Raw genomic sequence first — 24,157 nt, 5'->3', positions numbered from 1 at the left:
GATTTGTGGGTAGGTGGTGGTCTGCACAGCTCCGTGTAACAACTGTGGCATGGGCCGAGGGGATTAAGACGGATCCGAATGATTACCAGATCTGTTCTATCCTCCGTGATCAGGACGAGGCGAGGCGAGGCGGGCGACCAACAAACAGGAATCAGATTTTGATCCCGAGGAAGATCCCTTTATCTCCTGCAAATACGTTGTGTGGGCTGCGCGAGTGGGCTTGTTTTTTTCCCTGGAATTATAATATGAAAAAGCCAAATGAGGCTGAATTTATGTCAAATCCAATCGCTGACAGCTAATGACCTTATCTAAAAATTTTTTAGAAAACACAGAGGTTTTAGGTGATGAGGCTGATAGGACTACTGAAGCACTGGAAGCCTCGCCCACATGCCTCATCTGTACTCAGAAGCTAATTCAGTATTCACAGCCTTTCTTCTCCCCGTCTTCAGACAGCGTACGTGCCCTATCGCTCATGGGCCGCCGAGATGCTGATGGATGGATGACTGTGGGATAACGAGCTGGTGGAAAAGCAACCACCCTAACAGGGGAGGAGGAGGAGGAGAGGAGCGTTTAGCAGCCAGCAGGAAGAGAGAGTCCAAAAACCACCACACCCACACAGAGCTCTGGCTTTCAGCTGGGAGATAAGAGATACTGTTGGTGTTAGCACGAACATCTGTGTTGCCGCACAGCACAGCGCAGAGATCAGCCACTTCTGGAGACTGATGTAGATTTATTTATCAGGGTTATATAACCAAGGGAAAGTGGAGCTTAAATACCTCTATGAAATGAAAACCACAGGTGAAACGGACCCCCAGATGAAAACAGACCAATCAGAAAACAGACTATTTTCTTCATTACTTCAGCGTAGAAAGAATAGAATTTTCCCTGAACAAAGCGACCCATTTTCTCAGGCCGACTCGCATGATTTTTTAGCAGTCTCTAAGTGAGCTTTTTTTTTCCCATCTGTCTTTGCTCTTTCAGAAAGTTGCAAAAGTTTAGTTTGTTTTCTCCCGACAGATGTTCAGCACAAGAAGTCATAACCTCACCAGCGACTGCTCAAGATCACACATCAATCTCCACTATGCACAAGGAATGAAACTATAATTAGATCGACTCAATGAAGCCTAGTGCTGCTCTTGTGAAACCATCATGGCTGCGAAGCATTACTCCATGCTTTTAAACATGCTCATCCATTTGCATGTCCTTGTCAGTGTATGATCACATAAAGAGCGGCGTGCAGGTTGTAAAACGAGTCATACGTGTCCGTGTAAACAGAGCTGCTGTGTCCCCCGCCGCAGTAAAGGATTAGACAGTCATGCTAAAACATCTGCTTATGGCCTGCATAAGTCATGCATGCAGCAAAGCCAGCGCAGCAGCAGCTATTTAGCCAGTCAGACAATATACCAGGAAGAATCGAGCCATGGCATTGGACATTAAGTGTTTCAGTGTGAATATGAGTCTTTGCAGGGAGCCACGAGAGCTTATACATGCATGCCTGACTCAGAATAATGTTGTCTAATTGAGGCTCAGATGTAATTAATAGTTCTTTCTCTGTGAGTGCAGCTCCTCCGAGGTCTCCAACTGTGGAGATTCACCAGCAAGGGAGAGGCGGTATCTTGCAAATTTTGCTTCCTTTTGAAGTTAAACTCTGCTCATATCTTGCGTTTAGGCTCCAATTTGGGATTTGAAAGAATGAAGACCAACACTTAAGCGGCTGAAAAGCAGGAGCATTCATCTTTGTTCTGTGGAGGTAGGGAGGAGTACAGTGTGTGCAGTTCCACGAGGAATTTAACAGAAGAAAAACAGCGGTGCCAGAGGGATTTTTGAGGGAAATTGCTTTTGAATATCACGTAAGAACTTAATTCCTGCAGCATTGTTTCATGTGGAGGAGATTTGGGTTTGTCGGAAAAAAAATGTTAACACAAGCAACATCACAACTAATATTAATTCTATATATTTACAGACGTATGTAAATGGATTCAGGTCATACATAATGTAAGCTGAGTTGGAAATGGGTTACTTTGCCATCACTTACCATGATGCACCACTCCTTTCAATCCCTGGATGATGGGCTCCACAGCAGGATTGTCTTTTTGGCCCAGCTGCAGGAAATGTCCAGAGACCAAAGGATTACAAAAGGGATTACAAGACTACAATAATAATCTGACATAATGACTAAAAATGATCAACATCAGCAAAATATTGGGGGCGGACACAATAAGAGCAACATCTCTAAAAAACAATATAATCTTGCTGCATCTAATACCAGCTAAACTATTGAAGTTTCAATGTTGCACAGCATTTGTAGGTCGACTGGTTATATGGTTGTTGTTGTGGCTGTTGTTTCTAGTGCTTTAAAAAAAGACTACATGTTATAATGTATTAACTAAAATTATTACACGGCTGTGTTAAATACTCGATTCTGATTGGTTATTTAGGGCATTCCGAGGTCTGCTATTTCTCGATAACAGACCGTTGTTATGAAGAACAGACCATTGCTAGAAATGCGGCTCTAATCACACTATCCAGAGGACTAACTGTAATCATATCAATCTGCCAAAAGAAGTCAGGTAAATTTAATGGTTTGTTTACAGAGGGGAAAAAAAGAAAACAGACAAAAACACCGGAGAGAAAGCAGTGAAGGCTAAAAGACAAAGAACTGAAGGCTACGACAGAGAAATCTACTGCAGATGGCACATGAGGTAAATCTTAAACCGAACACAGTACGGGATATGGCGGTGTTTAAAGACGGTGAATGAAGAAGAAAATGTCAACAGACTCAATCAGCTGTGGCACTGATTTCTGCAGTCCTGTTTACCTTGTCTTACTTCACCATCAGAATCAGAATCAGCTTTATTGGCCAAGTAAATCTCATTTTAAAGTGAGTAAAGACAGCTAGGTTAGCTCGTTTTAATGTGAGAAATAACAGCTCAGTTAGCTATTTTAATGCGAGTAAAGACAGCTATCTTAGCTGTTTTAAGGCTACAGAGATAACCGTTGCTATGGACACAGCTCTCACTAAGAGTGTAACGGACTATTGGAAAAATAATCATTTTTAAATTAATAAAATAATTCTAATTTCCAAATCAATATATTGTGTCAAATAATTGATATCATAAGTCAAAACCGTGTAATAAGCGGCTTCGTGTCGGGGTCCTGCTCATGCTGTCGGGGTTCCAATCCGTGATAACAACCTGCTCACTATACATTATCCCTTACTTCATTTACTTTACCAGTTCCTTGATTGGCACTATTTAAGACAGTTTTGTTGAAGATTATTATTATTATTATCATTTTAATTTCCAGTCAAATTTAGACTGATACTTTTCAGATTTAGTGACCATGTAGCAACACAACACCATCAATAAACATTACTGATTAATTTGCATTTTTACAAGACATCATCTGGTAATTTCATGAGCGTTGAATCCTTCTCTAGCTGTTGGTATCCACATTTCGGCCTTAAACTTTACTGCCCCCAGTGAATAAACACCACTGTTGTTTCCCATACGCTACAATATTCCCAATGTCCTACTTAAGACACAATGCTGGACAAAACAGTGTTGGGATGCGGGGACCGGTCTTCAACATTAATTCGGGTCAGTCAGAGGAGAATAATAGTGTGGAAGCTAATGCTGAATGTGGATAATATGCTCACCTTAGAGGCTGTTAATAGGCCTTCGGGGAGAACAGGAAGAACTCCCCTCATTGATTAGAAATGGTAAATCTGAGCCAAGGTGTGTGTGCCCGCTTAAAACCCCCTCGCACTGTAAACTGCTGCTCAGCGGATTGTGTACGGTGGTGCTAATTGCAGTAAGCAATAGGGCTGTCAGGACCCAGCGGAGGCATTTAGGTCCTTGTACACACACGCTTTTATCACTGTCTGAGAGGAGACCTACATTTCAAAACACCTGTGTCCCCATTCCAGCCTCCCTCTTCCTGAGAGCTGACCCTTGTCTACATACTATTAAGCTGAACGTTAGCCCGCATTGATCACCTGCCATCAACCGCAAACATACTGTTAATAGAAATAAAGAGTTTTACATAGAGAGGGACCCTGAAGTTGTCGGGGCTGCTGGTGTGTGCGATTTTCACGGTTCATAAATCTCTGCAGTGTTTTTTTTAACAGAAATTAGGACCATTCTCGTCCATTAAGAGCCTATGTGTGCACACCTTCAGGGGACAATTTGTGGTATCTCAGTAAACAATCTGCAGCCTGACACAGAAGAGAAGAAGAATCAGCTGCTAGGTAAAGAAAAACACAGGGGCCAAACATCGTTTCTAACAAAAACAGCATCTATCATTTAATGACCTTTAAAAATTAGTTACATATTAGCTTTACAATGTCTGGCACGCTTTGACTCTCACAGTTCATTTTTGAGTGATTTAGAATTTTTAACTAATTTTCCTTATTGTCCACAAGTCATATTTATTCACTCACAGCCTTGGCTCTACACAGTTAGAGTTTAGTCACTTAAATACATTTTATAAGCTTATAAAAAATGGTATTTTCCATTCAGTAAATTACTACCAAATACTAATTGAAGAGGAATTTAAGAGTTTTCCTCAAGGGCATTGAAGCTCCTGTTTGTATGAAGGATGCATCTTTAAGCGTGAGCGTAGTATTTCTAATATGAGTCTAGAGTCGTGTCAGTGGCTCTTTGAGACTGTACTTTGGCACAGCTGTGCTTAGAGCTAAAATTTAAGGCGCCATGCTAACACGCTCTCAATGACAACTTTAACATTTTGATATTTAGCAGGGGCTGCATGGTGGTGCAGTGGTTCGGTTCCTAGTTCGAACCCTGGTTCGGACGTAGGGAACCTTTCTGTGTGGAGTTTGCATGTTCTCCCCGTGCATGCGGGGGTTCAATCCGGGTACTCCGGCTTCCTACGACAGTCCAAAGACATGCTCGTTAGGTTCATTGGTGACTCTAAATTGCCAATAGGTGTGGGTGTGAGCGTAAAAGGTTGTCTGTCTTTTTGTGTCAGCCCTGTGATTGACTGGTGATTAGTCCAGGATGTACCCCACCTCTCGCTGGGATAGGCTCCAACCCTTCCGTGACCCTGAACAGGACAGGCGGTATAGATAATGGATGGATGGATATTTAGTATTTGGCAGGTATATTTAACATGTTTACTTTTAAGTTCTGTAATTAGCACTTAACACAAAGTACAGCTAAGGCTGATGGGAATTTTAGGGGATCCTGAAGTGATAGCATTTCATCCTGAGATGGACATTTCTAGAGCTGTTCCGACGCCAATACCAGTATGTGTATCTGCCTCTAAAATGCAGTACTGGGTATCAGCGAGTATGCCACCCAATGCATCAATCCAATGTGTTGCCCCTGCCCCTGCACATTCTTTAAAACTATGATTTGGTAGAGGAACTAAGGATCGGCCAATACCCAAGTCTAGGTATCAGAATCGGTATTGGGAAGGAAAAAAGGTATCAGAAATTCTCTGCAATTTCAAGGTAATCTATTTAAGTAGTGGACTAAGAATGTCTATGTGCTGCAAGTGCACTTGTGGAGGATTCTTCAAATTACATCAGTCTTGACCTTGAGCCCTTGCATACTTTACCTCAAAGAAGACGGCCATGGCTGCGATGATGCGTCTTTCCTTGATGGCAGCGCTGAGGCTGTCAAAGTCATCCGAGTTGTAAAGGTAGATCTGCATCTGGGAGGGGAAACAGAGCATAAACAGCTTGAGGAGTGGACAAGGAGAACGGACAGTCCTGCCATCAATCACTTGGACGCAGTGCTGAGGAGCTGATGAAAAGCTGGTTTGAGGGGCATAAAAGAGGGTGTATTTATCGCTCTCATAAATCTCCCATAATCTGTGTCGTTGCTTTTTGTGTTCTGCCACTCCTGGAGGATGCTGGAGAAATACAGCATCCCATTCCTCAGGGCGGCTGTCCTCGCAGAGACAGTCACGAGCAGGACGAGAGGAAGAACGGGGGGGGTTGTGCTCTTTTCCTGTGCTGAGATCTAACAGAATGCCAGGCTTTTAATCAGTGCTCCCAATTACCTTAAATCACCCACAGCATCACAAAGCTTATGAGTGTGAATTCCAGGTGCAAAGCACCGTACACAGAACACATCATATACCTGTCAGGGCTCTGGTTTCCAATAAAAAAGCATTTCATTCTGTTGCTTTCGTAGCAGACGTGTTACGGTAGCACTGATCAGAATCAGCAAATCATTCTAAAAGTAGCAATTGGAGCTGTCCATCATCTCGATGAGTCGAGCGTCTTTAAAATGAAAAGGCCTTTCATGTCACTGAACCAACTTAATTGGCAATAAGAAAAAGGTCCTAGATGTTGATTTAATTAAAGGGTACGCTCGGCTTTCTTCTTTTTCCAAGAAGATTACGAGGAAGAAACCCCGAGCAACGCCGACAAAAATACATACGAGTACAAACACAGACTACAGGCACAAACAGGTACAAAACGACTCAATCCAGAACATTCAAGTGATCAGTTTCCCTTTAACTGCCGCCTTTAACTGAACTAATTTGTTGTCTGAGAACTCAGCAAGAAAGAGCCGTGTCCATTCATCAGCCTTCAGATGTTATTAACTACATTACCCAATTAAGCCAGCCTCCCCCTTAGGCTTCATTTATTCACCAACATCGGCTCATGTGACTTACTCTTGTTAACAGCACACTGGACCAAAAAAAAAAAAGGGATATTCAATTATCAGACACTTTCACAGTAGCCAATAAAAATAAATGTTGCCAAAAGAGATTTGAATCACTTGACTGCACGCTTGGTTTCACTGCATGTTTGCGAGCTCTGACACAGAACCCCTCGGTGGAGTAAACTCCATTCACATCCGCACGTATCGCTGAGCCTTGTTGATTTTAAGCAGGACGGACAGGTGGTCTGACCGATCTTAAAGCCCTCTTAAAACATTCAGACACACTCATACATGTTTGTTTTTGTCTGTGCTAAATTTACCATACTGCCAGAGAGCGGAGGAAACAGGAGGAAACGGAAAGCCAACAAAACAGTATTTGAGCTTTATAATTTACCTCTAGTTCTCTCTGGAGAGCGCATGCTGTCCACATCTCAGAGCCCTTCTTTAGTCTAAATTCGTTCCATTTATTTATTTATTTTCGTTTTGGACACAAATTGAGTGCAAACAGCAGCGCTCAAAGCTGCTCTGCATTCCCAGGTTCCATTTAAGCACAAACAGGTGAAAAACAAAGTCATGTTTGGCATGATTTCCCAAGACGGAGACATATTGAAGCAAGACAAGAAAACTACAAGAAATAAGTTTGTGCACGGAGTGATGTGAGATGTATCACAGCAGCACAAATATACTCCTCCTGTTTTTCTCTCTTTATTCTTTACGACTGTGCCATTTTACTATTAACAGGTAAATGTGTCCTTTTAACACAGCAGGATTCCTTCCCTTCACTTGAGCACCTACATAGTGCCAGACCTCTCATTTTCAGGAAGAAGTCAAATGTGTCACAAGATTTGTACAACTGATGTTGCAAAAGAAATATATAAAAGTCGGTGTTTGACATTATAGATAACTGACAAGAAAAATAAATCAGAATGACGGAGGATTATGTGTCAGAAAAAAACATTTTTAACTTCCATGTACATCCAAAATAACATTGACTAACCTTTATTTTAGCTATAGTGGAACTGCACAATTAGGATAAAATAAGATAATTCATTTGACACTAGATTTTTGTTGAACTAAGCAAAAGCTGGATAAATAGACTTTAATAGTTCTCCTAGATTAAAGGCCAATGTAGGGTTGCAGTTTAGCTCAGCGGTTAAATCACACGTCCCATACACAGAGACTAAAGTCTTCAATGCGGCGGCCATGCTTCAACTCCCAACCTCTGCCCTTTGTCGCATCTACACTTCCTCTTCCCCAGTTTCCGACCCTATCCACTGTCCTCTCTCTCTCTCAATAAAGACACAAAAGGCCACTTAATAATAAAAAAAATCCCATGTAACTGGCGCTGTTTAATGTCTATTTAAAAGCCTTGTGCTGCTTTTTTTCTCTTGTCACATGGATACTACACGAGAGGTTGTGCCTCCGACCGAATCACAGCCGTGATGATATTCAGTACAACATCACGACCTGTGTCATCTCGAGTGTGATATTGTTTTTATACAACAGTCATACAAGCGGCAAATAGAAGTAAACAGTAATAACAACAGATTACTTTTTGCTCCACCAACTCAACTAGTCCCACAACTTAACTGAAACTGGACTGTTGTTGCCAAGCAACCCAAACATTCTCCCGCGCTCTGTGTCTGTACGTTACCACAGAGCAGCTACTTTGTATGATGTACATTTATCTGTTTGTTTTCATTTATCATCAACAAGTGAAATAAGAGTCTGCTGTGTGATTCAGAGGTACCAGCTTGATTAATGGAGACGTACACGGTCTGCTGTAATGTTAATTAACAGTATTCAGAACACCTGGCTGAGGCGGAGTGATACAGAGTGAAAAGTCCCAGGGATATTGTTCTCTATATCAGCACTCATGGAATGCCTTTCGTCCAATCAGATTACTTGCTCGGAGCTAACTATTGTATACTTATACATATATATATATATACTTATACTTATAAATAATCTCTCCATCACAATTTTTCTCTGTGTATTCTTAATTAATTTTCTATTGCACATTAGCTTTCAGTGCTACAGCAGCTATTCTCTCTCCCCACTGAGAACCCACCCTCACACTTCCTACATCCGCAGTACTGTGTGCAAACGCCCACCCTTCCAAGGTGTGATTTGTATTCCATGTATAATTAATCTAACCTTAGTGACACCCTAATATATTATCAGAAAAGATCTCCCTATGGTACCCTGAGGCAAAGAAAGAAAAAAAAATCCACTGTTTCATTTTTCATTATGCTGTTTGAGCGAACAGGTGGTCCATCTATCGATTCCCCCACTTCACTCCCACGAAAAGGACCGTGGTTAGATTAATGTCAAGCTCAGGAGCCACGGGCCCACCAGCGCATACATTGTTTTTTTTTGTGTGGGTTTTTTTCACGACAGGGCAACAAAAAGCAGAGCAGCTCCTCGATACAGCTCATTGGAGTCGTCTTTCCACCCCTTTTACGTTTGTGTGGGCTATATTTGTTTGTGTTTTCCAGCTTCTGGGCAGGTGGGATAAACACCGAGTTATTTTTTTATTTCTCCGCACTGTAAAAGCGAAAGCTTTATGTATTGTGTTACAGGCGACTCGGGGAGGAAAGTGACTCATTTGGAGTTGAGGGATAATTAGACAGCAGATTGAAAAAACAGAGCAGAGACAAATAAGCCCGGGAGCTAAACCTCCAAGGTCAGGCTGCTCAACTCACGACGAACAAAACAATGCACACAAGAAAACAAAAGGCAACCTCGAATATGAAAGATCAGCGCGTCTATCAAACACAAACATTTATAGAAAGGTCGAGTTCTTCTGCACGTGTGATGTCAAATGTAATACGATCTTGAATAAATCAAATCTGAAAACATATAAATAAGAAAAATCAGGCTGAAGCCAATAAATGGCTGAAGGCAGGATCCTGCATAACCATGTTTCCTTTATAGCCATTCGTCATTTCACTCTTTCACCTTCTGGTTCCCGAGTGTGGAATAATGCATCATGTTTCATACATTCTTGTTGATAGAGAGAATAACTTACAGAGAGCAGACATCCCATTGAGTGCCGTTTCTGCGTATGTGCATATACAGTACGTAGTGAACAGGAAATATCTGCGCGGATACACAGCTGCTGGAATATTCCTCTTTGTACTTCCTGCAGGAGAGGTCAAGACCACTTCATTTTCCATAAGAGTACCACCGTGTATGACTAATGTGGTACTTTCTTTGAACATCTCTCTCCATGGTGTCACTTCTGAAAACCTCAATCCCAATCATGTCACGTCAGTCTTAACTGCCCGCATGTTCTTGACATGCACGTTAGCAGAATAAATGGCAGAAAGAAGAGGGTCAGCCATTCTCATGAAGAATGTACCTCATTGCATCCAAATGGCAGAGCTTCATTCAGGCTGCCGTCGTATTCAGGAGCGTTCAGTTAGAAGTGCCAAAGGAATCTTTCTGTGTCAAGTAGCCGTTCACTGAAAACACCAGCCACACAAACTGAAGGTTGTGTAACTCTATTGATTTACAGACTATACAGAAAACAGTAATCCTGTTAATGTTTGGTCCGGTTTTCCTTTGTTTTCACTTGGAGCAAGCTTTGCGTCAAAGCTGCAACAATTACGGTATAATACGATGTATACGACGCAATCCATTTTTTTCATCTAAAAGTGGACTGCTCCTTTATAGTGGTGCAACCAATACACCAGTTTAAAATGCAGAGAGGTACTTTGCGGTGTTACGGTATTGCAGCGACGATGGCGCTTTAAGCAGCTTTGTCACGGTATCCCCCACTCTCTCCTCCCAACATTTCCTGTCTCTCTTCAGCTGCTTTGTCACGGACAGATGGTCGGCTATAATTTGTGTGTGTTTCAGGTAAAAATAAATAGTGTTGAAATAACCTCTGCGATACCCCCAAAAACAGACTGCATCTTTATCTATTGTGACATTTTATAAGCCAAACACCTTATTGATTCATTGTGAAATAATTAACATATTAATAGGCAAAGAAGAGATTGTTAGCTGCAGCCTTGGTTTGCAGTCATACTGTATCATTTATCCAATACTTTCATATACTTAAATGACTCACTTTCAAACTAGTTTTTTTGTGTTTGAGGATTTTTTTGGGGGCCTTTGCCTTTATTACACATGACAGTCGATCGAGGGTCGAGCAAAGGGCCGAGGGTCGAAGTCAAACCTTGGCCGGCTGCGTCGAGGACTGAGCCTCTTTACGTGGGGCATGCGCTTAAACTGTCGAGCTAATCCGCTGCCCCTCAAGCTAGTTCTTAGCACATATTGTTCAGGTGTTGCCGCTGACTAGCGTGGGCTAATTGTGTTTCCTGTGCAAATGTTACAGTACATTTACTAACCACTGGAATCAAATCACTTTGTTATCCTATTCATGTTTTAATATATTTACTATAAAAGCGCACTTTGCTTTAAGTTAATACATTTCATTATTATTCTACCATTACACACCTGTCTAACTTTTTTTAAAGTTATAGCATATTCCTGTTCCTACACTGTTGGAGGGAGCCTGATACCGAAGAGTTTCACTAGAGCTTTATCTTTTTAGATTTCAAGCTCCACATTCATTGACAGAGAGGTCGATTTAAACCCTTTATCCCACATGCAGAGATATACTAAGCTACAAATCTATACTCCACATCTATAAATGATGCATCTGCAGGGCATAATTTTCTTGTTCTTGCTCAGCTTTTTTCTAACAGCTTTCTAAATTGGTCATTAAAGGGAATTCCATCGTCTCATTTAGAAGCGTGCCATCAAAGGCAGCCATATGCACAACAGCTTTATAATGGTTGTATATAATCCGCTGCCCTTTAACACTACGCTGAACACAAAATGATGTGGCGAAAAAATAAATCTAATTACTCAGCCATTCAGCTTCAAAAGCCGTGCCTGCAGAGAGAGGGCTCCAAAGAACAGGGCCAAGACACAAACAGAGGAGGACGTTAGCTGCCTGTTTGGAGATAGAACAGAGAGGAACACTAACAGCCGTTTCCTGCTTTCATACGCGGCTATATTTACACTAATTATTAACCATTTGACAATAGAGGCCGTGAAAAAACACTTTTATACAACCCCACAAAATGTAGGAGTAGCGCGCATTTGCACATTCATTTTAGATAATGAATAGAAATGGCATAGTAAATGATAAAAATACAGAAGGCAATAATGAGTCGTTCTCCGAAGCCACATAAAAAGAGGAATTTCTGCTTTAATCCACGAGCCAGAATAAATAACACCAAAAGGTTTCAGACTTAATACCCTTTATAATCTGTCCTAAGAGTTGTTGATTATTTCTTCTGCTTTCCTTTATTACATGCAGTCTGTTCTCCCTTTGTCTCTTTTGTGTGTTCTGTGTCTTTCCGCATTAATGGCATTCAGGAAACTATTGTGACCTTGTGGAAAGAAAGATTTTAAGAACAAGAAAACTTCTGCTTCAGTTCTTAATTCCTTCAGCAACAAAACTTTAGATTTCATATTCAGTCCGTCTTATTCATGTGATATCTTTCACACATATTACCTTGAATATATTAAAGATGTTTGTATTGTATTTTGAAGAATAACGAAACACTGAAGGTGGAAAGAATTTCCTAAAATACAACATTTGTTTAATATCTTGATTCTTTTATGCAGTTTACTGTTCTTTAGTCTTGAGGCATTAAAGGGGCACTCTGGTCATTTTTACGGCACTTGTAGAGAGTTGGGTAACCCAAAAGAAACATTAAAACAAGTGAATCGAAGTAGCAGAGGTTGAGACATCCTAACTACTACAAGGAGGACCCGGGATCCAGACGGGTTCGGGTCCAGGTGTTACGTGGTCAAACGGGTCCTAGTCAATCCTCAGTTCTGGGTCTGTTTAACATTATGTGTAATACCCAAGTAGATCGGGGAAGACTCGGCTGTGATTAGAAAGAGTTCATGATTAAAGTGCTGTGTGTGTATTTTAACCTGCAGCAATGTGTCATTCGCATGTGAACGTGCGGGTAATAAATTTGGAAAAAAACACAAGAAAGCGCAACAACGAGTTGAGTGACGTGTCATGTGACTGCAGGTTCAGAGAAAAGTTGAAGCCAAAGCCGGTAATGATGAATACCTTCCTCACTATTGTGGACAAAAAGGCTAAAAGAAAATGAACAAAAAGAGCTAAAACCTCGTTTATGCAAATTGTGGACAAAGACGAGAAGAAAGTAAGTGCAGTTAAGTGTAACACGTGTGTGTGGCTTCCAAACGAGCCGCGCATTTATCATCCGTCTGTGTGACAGCAAGTGGACTTTTAATCTGAAATAACTAGTGGATTAGCAAAGCTGTTTTTATCAACACGACATGGATAGCAGAAAACCTGGATGTGCTTTATGAACTTTCTTGAGGGAGGATGGATAACAGGCACAGCAGGCACAGGGGAGAAGGCTGCATCACACAGGTAGGACAGAAAGGTTTGTTTTGACAGCTGACCAGCGATAACTTCAGTATTAATCAGCTGTGAAGTTGGGTCCGACATAACTCAGTTCGGGCCCCAGCTTTCAAATAATAAATGGACTGTAAATGGACTGTACTTATACAGCGCTTTTCTCGTCTTTGTGACCACTCAAAGCTGCTTTTACACTACCTACATCACCCATTCACACACCCATTTATACACTGATGGCAGAGGCTGCTACGTAAAGTGCCCAACTGTCAATCAGATATCCCATTCATACCCGGGAGCAATTTGGGGTTCAGTGTCTTGCCCAAGGACACTTCGACATCTAGCCTGAGGGAGCTGGGGATCGAACCTAGACGACCGACTCTACCACTGAGCCACAGCCGCCCCCTAGTAATAATAGATGGGTCTGGTTCGGTTCCGGGTCGCACAAATACGGATCTCTCTAAATTTTGGACCCGTGAAGACCTCTAAACTACGCCTATGTAAGCATGAAATACTTGGTCCTACATTTCCCATAATGCAATCTGAAAGCGTCTTTTTGTTAGACTCTTCCTGCCTGATGAGTAACCACACCTTTTAAACACCCCCACTTTGTGAATCAGACTTGATGTTCTCTCCCTGATGACATCACCAGGGTTATTATCGAGTGGACTGACTTGAAATAGGAAAAGTCGTTCCTTTAAGCTCTTTAAGCTCTTTAGGAATCAGTCAAGTAGCTCAAAGTTCAACATTTTCTCATGCAAGTACAACAAACCCAATATAAGTTGACTACTGTATCAATACTTTTAGTTAAATACAGGTCATTTGTTTAGAAAGCTTTGTTTAATTCGACTTCTAAGTGACTTTATTACAGCATCCCCTGAAAGCAAGAGCTAGCTTAAATTGACTTGGACCACTGTGAATTAAGCTTCCTCCAGTGGTCTGAACAATCCTTATCCCTCAATCCAGTGATGCTTCTTGGAAATAAAGTAAAACTGGATTTTAGAAGCATCAAAATGCTGCCTCTATTCTGCACCAACTCTGTGCCACTATTGAGCTTGTGAAGACCAAGGCCCCTTCTCAATGTTTCAATTACCTTTGCATCAGTGCAACAAGGATTCAAGCTTGATCTACAAACAAAAGGGCTTTGTTACGTTTCTTTTGCTTTTGATGCCTTTCATTTCATTGTGTATTTCAAATAATAAAAAGTATTTCTGCTTACAAAGATTTGATTTCCGAAACAGTTCAGGAAGAGTTTTTTATCCTCGACAAAACTCTCATGTATCATATCGCTACAGTAACTTTCCAGTCTCCAACCTTCAGAGCCAAAACCACAAGGCCCCATATTGCACAAATCTCAAAGTGTATTGTAGCGACAGGATGCCTTACCTCCACAGGGAACCGTCTGCCATTTATGCTGTGTTCTGAGCCTGCTGATCCATTACTCTGGCCCCAGTGAAACTCCATCTTCTCAGCCTTAAAACGCCCCGGCAGTCCAGCACCTCGCACAAAGTAGTCATCCTTCAAGAGAACAGCAACTGGAGACAAAGAGGGGTATAAAAAAAGATTGATTCAAACAAAGAAGGGAAATTAAGAAGACTCATACAAAGGCGGCAAAAAGAAGATTAGTAGTCCAAGAACTTGCCTCTTTTTATTTCACGTCTATTATCTCAACTTCTTTCCCATTATCTAAATTCCTGTCCTTTCTTTTTTGTAATGACGACTCAATTTTCTCAGGATCTAAAATTACACATTTAAATTCTTTGGTGTTCATATTGATCCCATAAGTTTCTGGTCCTGAAATGATGCATTTTTTTAATCTCAAAGTATCAACTAGACTGTATGGGAAACCGATGGGGATGTCAAAACATGACGTATTTTAACTTAAATTGTTTCCTCTTCTTCACTTTATTGACCAAACACGATGTTTAAAGGGGGGTATTATGCTAATTTCAAGCTTCATATTTCACTCTGTGATACCTGTGGAGTAGCTTAGCATCATTTACACTTAAAAAAACTGCTCTGTGCAGGCCCTCATACAGCCTCTGTCTGAAACGACTCAGTCAACTCTGTCCCTTTAAGAAACCCCGCCCCGACAAGCCCATTTTCTTCTTATTGGCCGGCTCTCCGAACCCTGCTGAGGCCGCACTTTTTTTATGACGTCACAAAGTGTAGCGTGTAGAAAAAACTGTGTTAAACCTGGCGTTCACAGCAGCCTGCAGACTGAGCTGAGAAGCCTGGGGATTACTCCAACATACTTTTACCTACAGATTTTGAAACTTCACCCAGGTTTCTTATGGACATCCAACATATTAACATTCTATATACGTCTTAAAATGTGAAACAGCATAATACCACCTCTTTAAGAAGAAACATTAACCACAGACTTGGTTTTATTTTGAAATTGTACCACAGCAAAAAGATATTTTGATTACAACAAATGACAAAAATGGTATTTATCCTTCTTTTGAGGCTTCTTAAAGGCCGAAGAAGCTGTACAATGTCAATGATCTGGACTACTGGGTGTACTAGATTAGCAAGAGGAACATTTTGCTACCTGCGATCCAAAGCCTGAAATGCTGCAACAGCTTCGGCCTCCTTTCGCCCCATGTCTCGAACTATATCAAGTGTTTTTCCAAGTAGTGTGTGTGGTCCTATGTGTGACATTGGTTCCAATGCCAAATGTCGACCATCTCACTTCCTGGCTGCTATACTGGACTTCCTGATTGGAGAGGAACATAGTCCGGCCCTCCAACCATAAGGATGCAATTTTGTCAAACAAGCTATAAGTTCTTCCGCCAAGTTTTCACTCATTTTCTGCAGCTGTGGTTCGCTCGGAGCATGAAGCCACTGTGTCTGTAACTCTGTCTGAATTCAATAGTTGTTAAACTAATATGGATTTAGAGATTTGTTTTAATGCGAACTCAAGGCAACTACCTGGAGCCTGGGCCAGGTGAGTCAGTTATATATTTTATTTAGTCATGTAGACTTTTTTTAAAAGTCTCTTTTAGTTGCGTTTATTCATTTGATTAAAACAGCACCCCCAGGCTCCTTTCCCTTTATCCTCTGTGTTTGGTTCCTTTCCATCCATCCTGGTCCATGCAATTAACAACTATTTAACAAATCCAGCAGGTTGTTAATGTTGCTTCCCTGGGTCGTAATGATCTTGATCTTTTGTAAGCGGAATAATTTCATCTCTACATTCACAGTCATTAGTGGGCACACTCACAGTGATGCCGCTGACATGCCCTTCAGAGAGAGCACACACACATCTCTTCAGCTGGCCTTGATGTTACAAAGTCCAGCCGTAGGTGACTACGGTGCATGAGTCAAAACCACTCCTGCTTGAACTTGTTGCATTGTCCAGGAGGATATAATGGTGTTATTCATATGCTTAATGGGCCTCCTCCACTTGCTAGTGTCTTGCAAGAATGTTATGTGATTACTTCTGCTGCAGAAAAGCAGTTTCAAGGACGCTTATATGCAAGACTTTCTGCAGGTCTGAAGGTATTTAATAACAACCTGCCATTATTATAACTGGAAATACATTTTTAAGAATACACACAAGAATTTGAGTTTGTAAGTTATTTCATGTAAGTTAAAATATTTCAGAGTATTATCCATTTTGAGGCGCTTGATCCCAAAACAGACTGATATAAAATTGGATTTAACTTTATTTTTGCATTTAACTCTCGATGCTTTCTCTGCGTCAGAGCAACTGTAATGCCCGAATTTCCCCCCGGGGATTAATAAAGTATGTCTGATCTGAATTGTCCCTGCAAGTATATATTAACATGGCATAATATAGTGTAACAAAAAAACAGTCAGAATATAATGAAATTGCACATTAAATAATAAATAAAGTGTCAGTGCAGGGTGGTCCCTTGGATTGTCCATTAGTCCAGTGTAAAGTGTCAGTAGACGGGGAGTGAGTCCAGTCTGAAAAGGTGGGGGTTGTAGGGGTGGAGGTTATGGCAGCAGCGTGTTCAGGACATTTTGATATGGAAATCAGCTTCATTAAATAAGCAATATATTTCTGTGAACATTTCTGTTGAATTTTGACAGTTTTAAACCGTGAAAGCTAAAAATACAAAGATATTTTTCTTGTTCTGCGGAATGGACTTTTATTGCCTAAGAGCCGCCATTACCATAAAGAGATGTAGTTTGGATCCCAGGTGATTTTCCTCATCCATTATTCTCGTCCCTGCCTATAAAACATTTGCATTGTGAGAAAAATATTTCAGCTAAATTAAACTCTGCAGCCTTGAGGCACAAATTCTCCTCGATCACCTTAAAAATTCTCACTTTTGTCGCATATTTTGTGCGCTCAAAGAGGCCATAAATACCATACCATATAAAACATCACAGAGGGTTCGACACAGCCATTTTGTTGCTACCTGTGAGGGGCTATCGCTGAGCGAATCATCTCAGTGCAGGGCCAGGTGTGTGTGAGTCTAATTGCCCCTGATTAAGACCAGGTGTGGGAGGCTTATATATGCCCTTGGGTTCCAGTGCTCTGCGCTGACCCATTATCTCACCATCAGAGGTAGTGAGCGGTTCATTCAATGTTTCCTCTTGTTGTGTAGGGGTGTGTGAGTCAGCAGGAGCACCACAAGAACCTGTCTGCGTGATTTGCTCAGCATTTGTGGCTGTAGTTTGTTGGTGCTGGGTAGGCCTTTTGTGTTTCTCTTTGAGGACATGCCTGGCAGCCATTGTGTTTTGGTTTTGTGGTTTTTCCTTTGTCTCCCTGAGAGTTTATTTTCCCGTCTAGGTTTAATTTCCTCTTATCTAAATGTAATTTAGTGTTTGTTTTTAGCTCGTCATTATTTTGGTGTTTCCTCTTTCCCATCCACTCGTTTGCGGACCAGGCCAACCAGGGAGGGAGGGACAACCGCTCCCCATCATCCTGACAGCTACCTGCCAAAAAAGGTCAAACATATCCACAATATCTAATTTCAGTAGAGAATAATATCATTTATTTTAGCTTGATCACCTCATTCTTTTGCAACCTTCACTGGAATCTGAGAGGGTTTTTTTAAAAGGTTATAAAAATCTAACAATTTGTCATGGGCTTTATAATTCTCCTCCTGAGGTTAAAACAGACATTACTGCTGTTATGAGCTTTTTACATAACAGCAATTTCACCTTAAAAGTTCAGCCTGTCTGCTTCGGAGGGAGCCGACATTAGTAAATGTGCTCAGCTGTGTCACGTTAGGGTGAGTTTAAGCTGTTTTACAGATTTTCATGGCATCTGAAACAGCATCATGACAAGGCAGATTATCATCCGTCTGCTGTCCTGGCTGAGGTTACATGTTAGTGCATCTGCAGCCCTTTACCACGTCTGAATTTGACATCATTAGCCAGATTAGAGCCAGTGAACTGTCGGCTGATCCCCGCTGTTACAGGGGGATTTAGTCAGCCTCTCTGGATAGCGACAGCCCACTTTTAATCAGAAAACCAAGAGGATGAGCATCTGTACAAGCAAACACAGACTGTCGGAAAACACAGATGACACGATGAACAAGCTGTGAGAGGATGGAGGAAATCAAGGTGAGTAAAACAGATGAACACGTAGCAGGACGAATATTGAAGAAGCCGAGCGTGGGATTCGGAGGGAAGGAGACAAGGGGGATCTGAAGAGAGGAGAACCTTATGTGATGAGGGTTGAGCAGAGTGCCTGTCGTGAAGCAAGAAAGAATCTGCCAGCAGTATTAACGTGCCAGTGCTGCTTAAACCCACAGTGAGAAGGAAAGAGGTCTTTTTTAAAGACCCAAAGTGGAAATAATTCTGCATGGAAAAGAGCTGTCCACTGCATGATCATATTTGCACGCACACACATTAAGAGTGATGGTAATAAACTCTGTTGCTGCTGTAGTTGAAGTGGTGTAATCCTGTCTGAAACATGAGGCCAGTGAAGGAAGAGGGGCTGCTGACTGGCCCTGGGAGTTTCATTAGCGATGCGGCCCTGGGTGCGTTTGAACCCTCCAACAGTAGAGCTGGAATTAGAAGCTAAGCCAAAAAGACCTTGAATCACAGCCAGAGAAAGATGGGGAGTGTGTGCGAAAGTAAATCCTTGATCAATGCAAATGTCTCTGGGGTCTTCCGATTCCGCATGAATTTGGTCGAGAGTTGTTTGAAATTTTCACAGAGAAATGTTTTGTTGAGGACCGCTGCTTGAATGGCGGCCAATCAACTCGATCTCAAAGTGGATCAAGGCACGAGGGAGAGGTGTGAAATCAATCTCCATGAACTTTTAAGATCTATTCGCTCGCTTCTTAATTACGGCGCGGAATTTTAAATAGGAGGAAGGATGATAAAGGGCCTATGTTCGGGGGTTTGAACCTTTCGACTTCAGCAACCTCTACTGGCAGCGTGGAAAAAATAACAGCAGGAGACCGCAGGGCATGTTGATGAACACAGCCAATAATTATTAGGACAGGACGGCTTAAAATAGCATCCAATTAGATACAATCTAGTGTCTTAGACAAAAAAGTCAAATATTTTGCACCTTAAAGCAGCTATAACCTCATTTTTTGTCATAAAAAATTTAACAAAAGATCATGTCCAAGCTATATGACATCATTGATTATCAGGTCATTGTTTAGAATTTCTGCACCCTAACTTTACTGTTTTGGTTCACCCACTACGCCCATAATCCAAGACTATTTCCAGACATTCAGGTCGCCAAATACATTTATAGTTCATGCTGATTTATGTCCAAGTGTTCATTTTTCTCACAAGTTTATTTTTATTTAGTTATTTGATGCTGTAAAAAGGCTGAGTGAGACAGTGGGAAAATGTCTCTGTAGGTCACATTCTCACAACTGGAAATAGTCACAGACTTAGTTTTATTCTGAAATTGTTGAAAAATATATTCTGTATCAACGGATGACAGAAATGTTCTTTAACCTTCTTTGGAGGCTATTTAAAAGTTCTATGAAGAAATGTCAAAGTACCTGGACTAAGGGAGAGACATGAGAGCTACCTGCCAATCAAAAGCCTGAAATGATTTAACAGCCTCGGCCTCCTTTCGCCGCCGTGTTTCGTAACTATTTCCAGTGTTTTCCATGTGTGTAAAGAAGCGTGTGTGTGTGGTCCCCTGTGTGGTATCCAAATGTCGACCATCTCACTTCCTGGCTGCTATACTGAACTTCCTGATTGGAGAGGAACATAGTCCGGCCCTCCAACTATAAGGATGCAATTTTGTCAAACAAGCTATAAGTTCTTCCGCCAAGTTTTCACTCATTTTCTGCAGCTGTGGTTCGATCGGAGCATGAAGCCACTGTGTCTGTAACTCAATAGGTGTTAAACTCAAATGGATTTAGACATTTATTATGATGTGAACTCAAGGAAACTACCTGGAGCCTGGGCCAGGTGAGTCAGTTTTGGATCTTTTATTTAGTTAGGTAGACCTTTTTTTTTAGATATCTCTTTTAGACACATTTAGTTTAAAAAGGAAATAGTCTGTTTGGTTGGGGTTGTGGGAGCGGACTAGAGAAACATTTTCAGGAGCAGCAGGCACAAGGCAGAGTTTTTCTGCATCAGATAGACTCAGTGAGCGACTAGAGGTCTCTGATTCAATGGTTCAGTATCATCGATATCAACATCTTGAACATTGTTTTTTAAACGTCTGGACAAGTAATGTAATAAAATTGTATAAATTTTATTTATTTTTTGTTAGTTAATCGTAATAAATGGGCCCCCCGTATCGTCTCTTATTGCAGGCCGCTGAATTGAAATCGAATTATGGTCGAGTTTGTGATATCTGCAAACTCAGTATTGTTATGAAACTGTTACCCTTACCATTCACACCTAGATGGTTAGAGCATTAAAGAGACAGCCAGAGCCACTGAATATTTACATTTGAATGATAACCTTTGACATGTTTTACTTACATATATAGAGGAAATATCATTCTCTGTAGCACTTCTGATTCAGGGTCTTACATTTGAGACTAAACATCTGTGACTAGAAACAACCCTCTGAATCACTTTTTTGTAACAGTCCACGGAAAAATCGAACCCAGGAAAAAGTAGCCCGAGTGATGCATGAAACTTACTGCTTGGGTTTTTGTTTTTTTTATTATACAAAGTGCTAAAAACCATGACCAGAGTTGACATCCATCACGTGTGAGAGAAGTGTCAGTAACAGAAGTGTGCAGGGCTCCTGAGGACCATCGCGCATTGAAAACCACACAATGACAACAATGACACATTCAGTCATGTTTGACGTCAAGACACATTATCGAGAAGCGCGCATGGAAAAGATTGCATTTGGCAAACACAATATATCAAGGACGCAGCGCGTCGCGAGGGGTAGAAGAAAAAAAAAACTCAGAAGGTCAAATATTCGTTTGGAGAACGACGCATCACACTGAAAACTTTAAAACTCTATTCCAAGAACATGAAGGACGCATTCCTGCATGGATCGATAACTAGCACTAAAAAATGGAGAACATGAATATATCCATCAGTCCTTGAGGAGATAAAGCAGATCGAAAGCAGCCATGAAAATAAAGGTTGAGTAAAGTTTAACCACTGCTATTGACTCTGTTATAAAATGTTGCATTTGTCCTTGGTAGCAGCTCTTTCAGCTTAAAAGTTTACTTAAGTCTTTAAGTTACTATCCAATCAATTTAATGTTGCAAAAAGCAATTAGGTCTAGCCATCATGTCATGTCGTATTTCCACAATAGTAATACCACTGGCTAACTATACTTTAAAATGAGTTTGACCTGAACAAGGAAGTTGTTTTTTTTAATATTCAATCACACGAATCAACACTGTGCTGTGATATAAGTAAATATTAAAGATGACCCCTCCTAAAAGGCGTTTATATCAGAATATTTTGCGATCGTATTGTTCCATTTTCCCGATTTTCACAGTGCTTAGCAATCTAAAATTCCCTCTGTACTGTTTGTGCCCAAAATTACAGCCAGCCGTGTTATTTCCATCTTTGTAAATAAGCAGCCCGCAGCGTCGCTCGGCTGTCCCAGTGGCCTTGGTTGTCATGGAGGCTAACAACTCTCATTATGATCAAACGCTAAGAGATGAAACTATGCTGTGAGGGAAACTGTGCCAAAAGCAGAGGAGATCAATTAAGGTCAGCGTTTTTCACACCAATGGTCCGCGGATTAGCTGATTGAAAAAAAAATAAAAAAGTGGCATCGGTTTGAAGTGGCAGTTAATCAAGTAAGCTTCAAAAATTGTTCCTGTAAACAAGGCGTGCAGGGAGAGAGAGAGAGCGACAGAGACAGACAGACAGAGAGAAGAGAGCAGTACAAAGAAGGCAATAACAAAGGAATAATCAACACTGCTGATAGAGTTACAAGAATAATGACATACTAATACTTTTATGTGTCATTGTGTTAGCATATGTGCCTCAGTGAATCACTTTGTTTTTAAATTTGCCATTAAAGGTACTTAGAAATTTTAAATATTCACACTTATAAGGTATACGTATGTTAAACATTTCATTTTCAGATTGACATTTCAGGTCATGTTTAGGCCTAATTCAATGTAGTACACTAGGAGTGGGTTATATGAATAACATCTTTTATCAACAGAAGATATAGTTATATAACATTGTCTTTGTCATATATTGTATATCTATTGTATATCTAATCTTACACTATTTTATATTGCGCTAATACTAGGGCTGGGCGATATCTTGAAACGAAATATGTACATCACGATGTATCATGTTTTCTGGTAATTTAGCAAATAATTAGTCCATATGAAATAACCACATGTAAAACCTGTTTTTGGATAATTCTAAGTGAATTAAATCCTTGACAAATAAAAAGTACTGAGTTTACGTTTTCGCTTGAGTCCTTTTCTGCACGTTAATGTCCACGTTAATAAAAAGCGCCTCCCTTTATGGTTCGCTCCAGGTTCACTCCCACGTGCGAGGATCAGAACGTGAAGCGTTGTCAAAATGACGTAAAAGTTGCCTGGTTTTGTGACATCACAATAAAGTCGATACAGAAAAACATACGATAAATGTTTTCATGTTGTTTTAACGATATATATTGTCATATTGCCCAGCCCTAGCTAATACTGTCTATTACTGCTCCTATGTGTTAAAGAATCTATAATATCCATTTGTAAAGCTTTGTTGAATGTAGTATTTATAACTCCTTTATGTTGTGCTTTGCTTCAATTGTTGTTTTTATTATATGTACAGCCCTTTGAGGCATGCTTTGTGATATTGGGCTATAATACACTTTGACTTCACTTTGACTATCGTGAGATTGTAGTTTTTCCAAACATTTGATTTAAAGCTTATGGATTAAATGTTTTTCTGGATAATCAAGCTATAAATGTTTTTATGTCATAACAATGAAAATCCTGTAAATCCAATTTTGCCATAAAGCTTTCCTCTTTCATAATTTTCAACGCTGCCGGCAAGGCCCTAATGCAATCAGAGGTAAAATGTATTATAGAACCAGGTTTATTGCCAAGTAGGCTTTCACATACAAGGAATATGACTTGGTGTTACGGTGCAGAACAATGAACACAGAGGTAGAATAAAAAAACAGTAGGTAGCTAGGAGCAGCAGTACCCCTACTGTCAGGGAACTTAAATAGAATAATATAAAACATATAAAACAATCAAGAATAAAATAATAAAGAACGGTTTCATATAAAATATGTACAATAAGTGTAATGGAAGAGCTGTACAGTTTGTGCAGGGAGGAGAAAGATGATGCAATATCTAAAAACAGAGTGCAATGCAAACAGACAGTATATAAGTCCAGTGTGCGTAAATGTAACGCATAAATCTGATTTGAAGTCTTAATATAACAAAGACAACAAACATTATAACAGTACAGGGAATTTTGGTATCATGTGTGAGTGTGTGCTAAACTGCTCATTAACAGATTCTGTGATGCTGACCTGTTTTTCCAGTGTTTTTCATGGTGGTCTGGTTGGAGGACTCGGCGTTGAAATTCTCCAGCAGCAGCTCCTGGAACTCCTCCGAAACCAAAGCTTGTTCATCTGCGATGTTCACAGGTGATTGGTTCTTCGCTCCACATTCGGGGTACGAGGCCGCCCAGCCTCGAGGTCCGTGGCTTCCTGCAGAAACAGAAGAAATGAGAGC

General features: G+C 40.7%; 1 protein-coding gene across 1 annotated transcript in view; it reads right to left on the bottom strand.

Annotated features, from left to right (window-relative positions):
• Positions 1–24,157, bottom strand: part of ca16b (carbonic anhydrase XVI b) — a 111,507-nt gene that overhangs the window by 28,549 nt on the left and 58,801 nt on the right. The window contains exons 3-6 of the mRNA XM_069678200.1: positions 23,953–24,132; positions 14,446–14,594; positions 5,581–5,676; positions 2,036–2,102 (exon numbers count right to left, since the gene is read on the bottom strand). Of these exons, the coding sequence (XP_069534301.1) occupies positions 2,036–2,102; positions 5,581–5,676; positions 14,446–14,594; positions 23,953–24,132 (492 nt within the window). The remainder of the gene's footprint in view (positions 1–2,035; positions 2,103–5,580; positions 5,677–14,445; positions 14,595–23,952; positions 24,133–24,157) is intronic.

This window comes from Semicossyphus pulcher, unplaced genomic scaffold (assembly GCF_022749685.1).
Source record: "Semicossyphus pulcher isolate SPU_LCO1_2020_fin unplaced genomic scaffold, fSemPul1.0.p SCAF_3, whole genome shotgun sequence".
In the NCBI taxonomy this organism is placed as follows: domain Eukaryota; kingdom Metazoa; phylum Chordata; class Actinopteri; order Labriformes; family Labridae; genus Semicossyphus; species Semicossyphus pulcher.
This window is presented reverse-complemented; position numbering and strand designations above follow the sequence as displayed.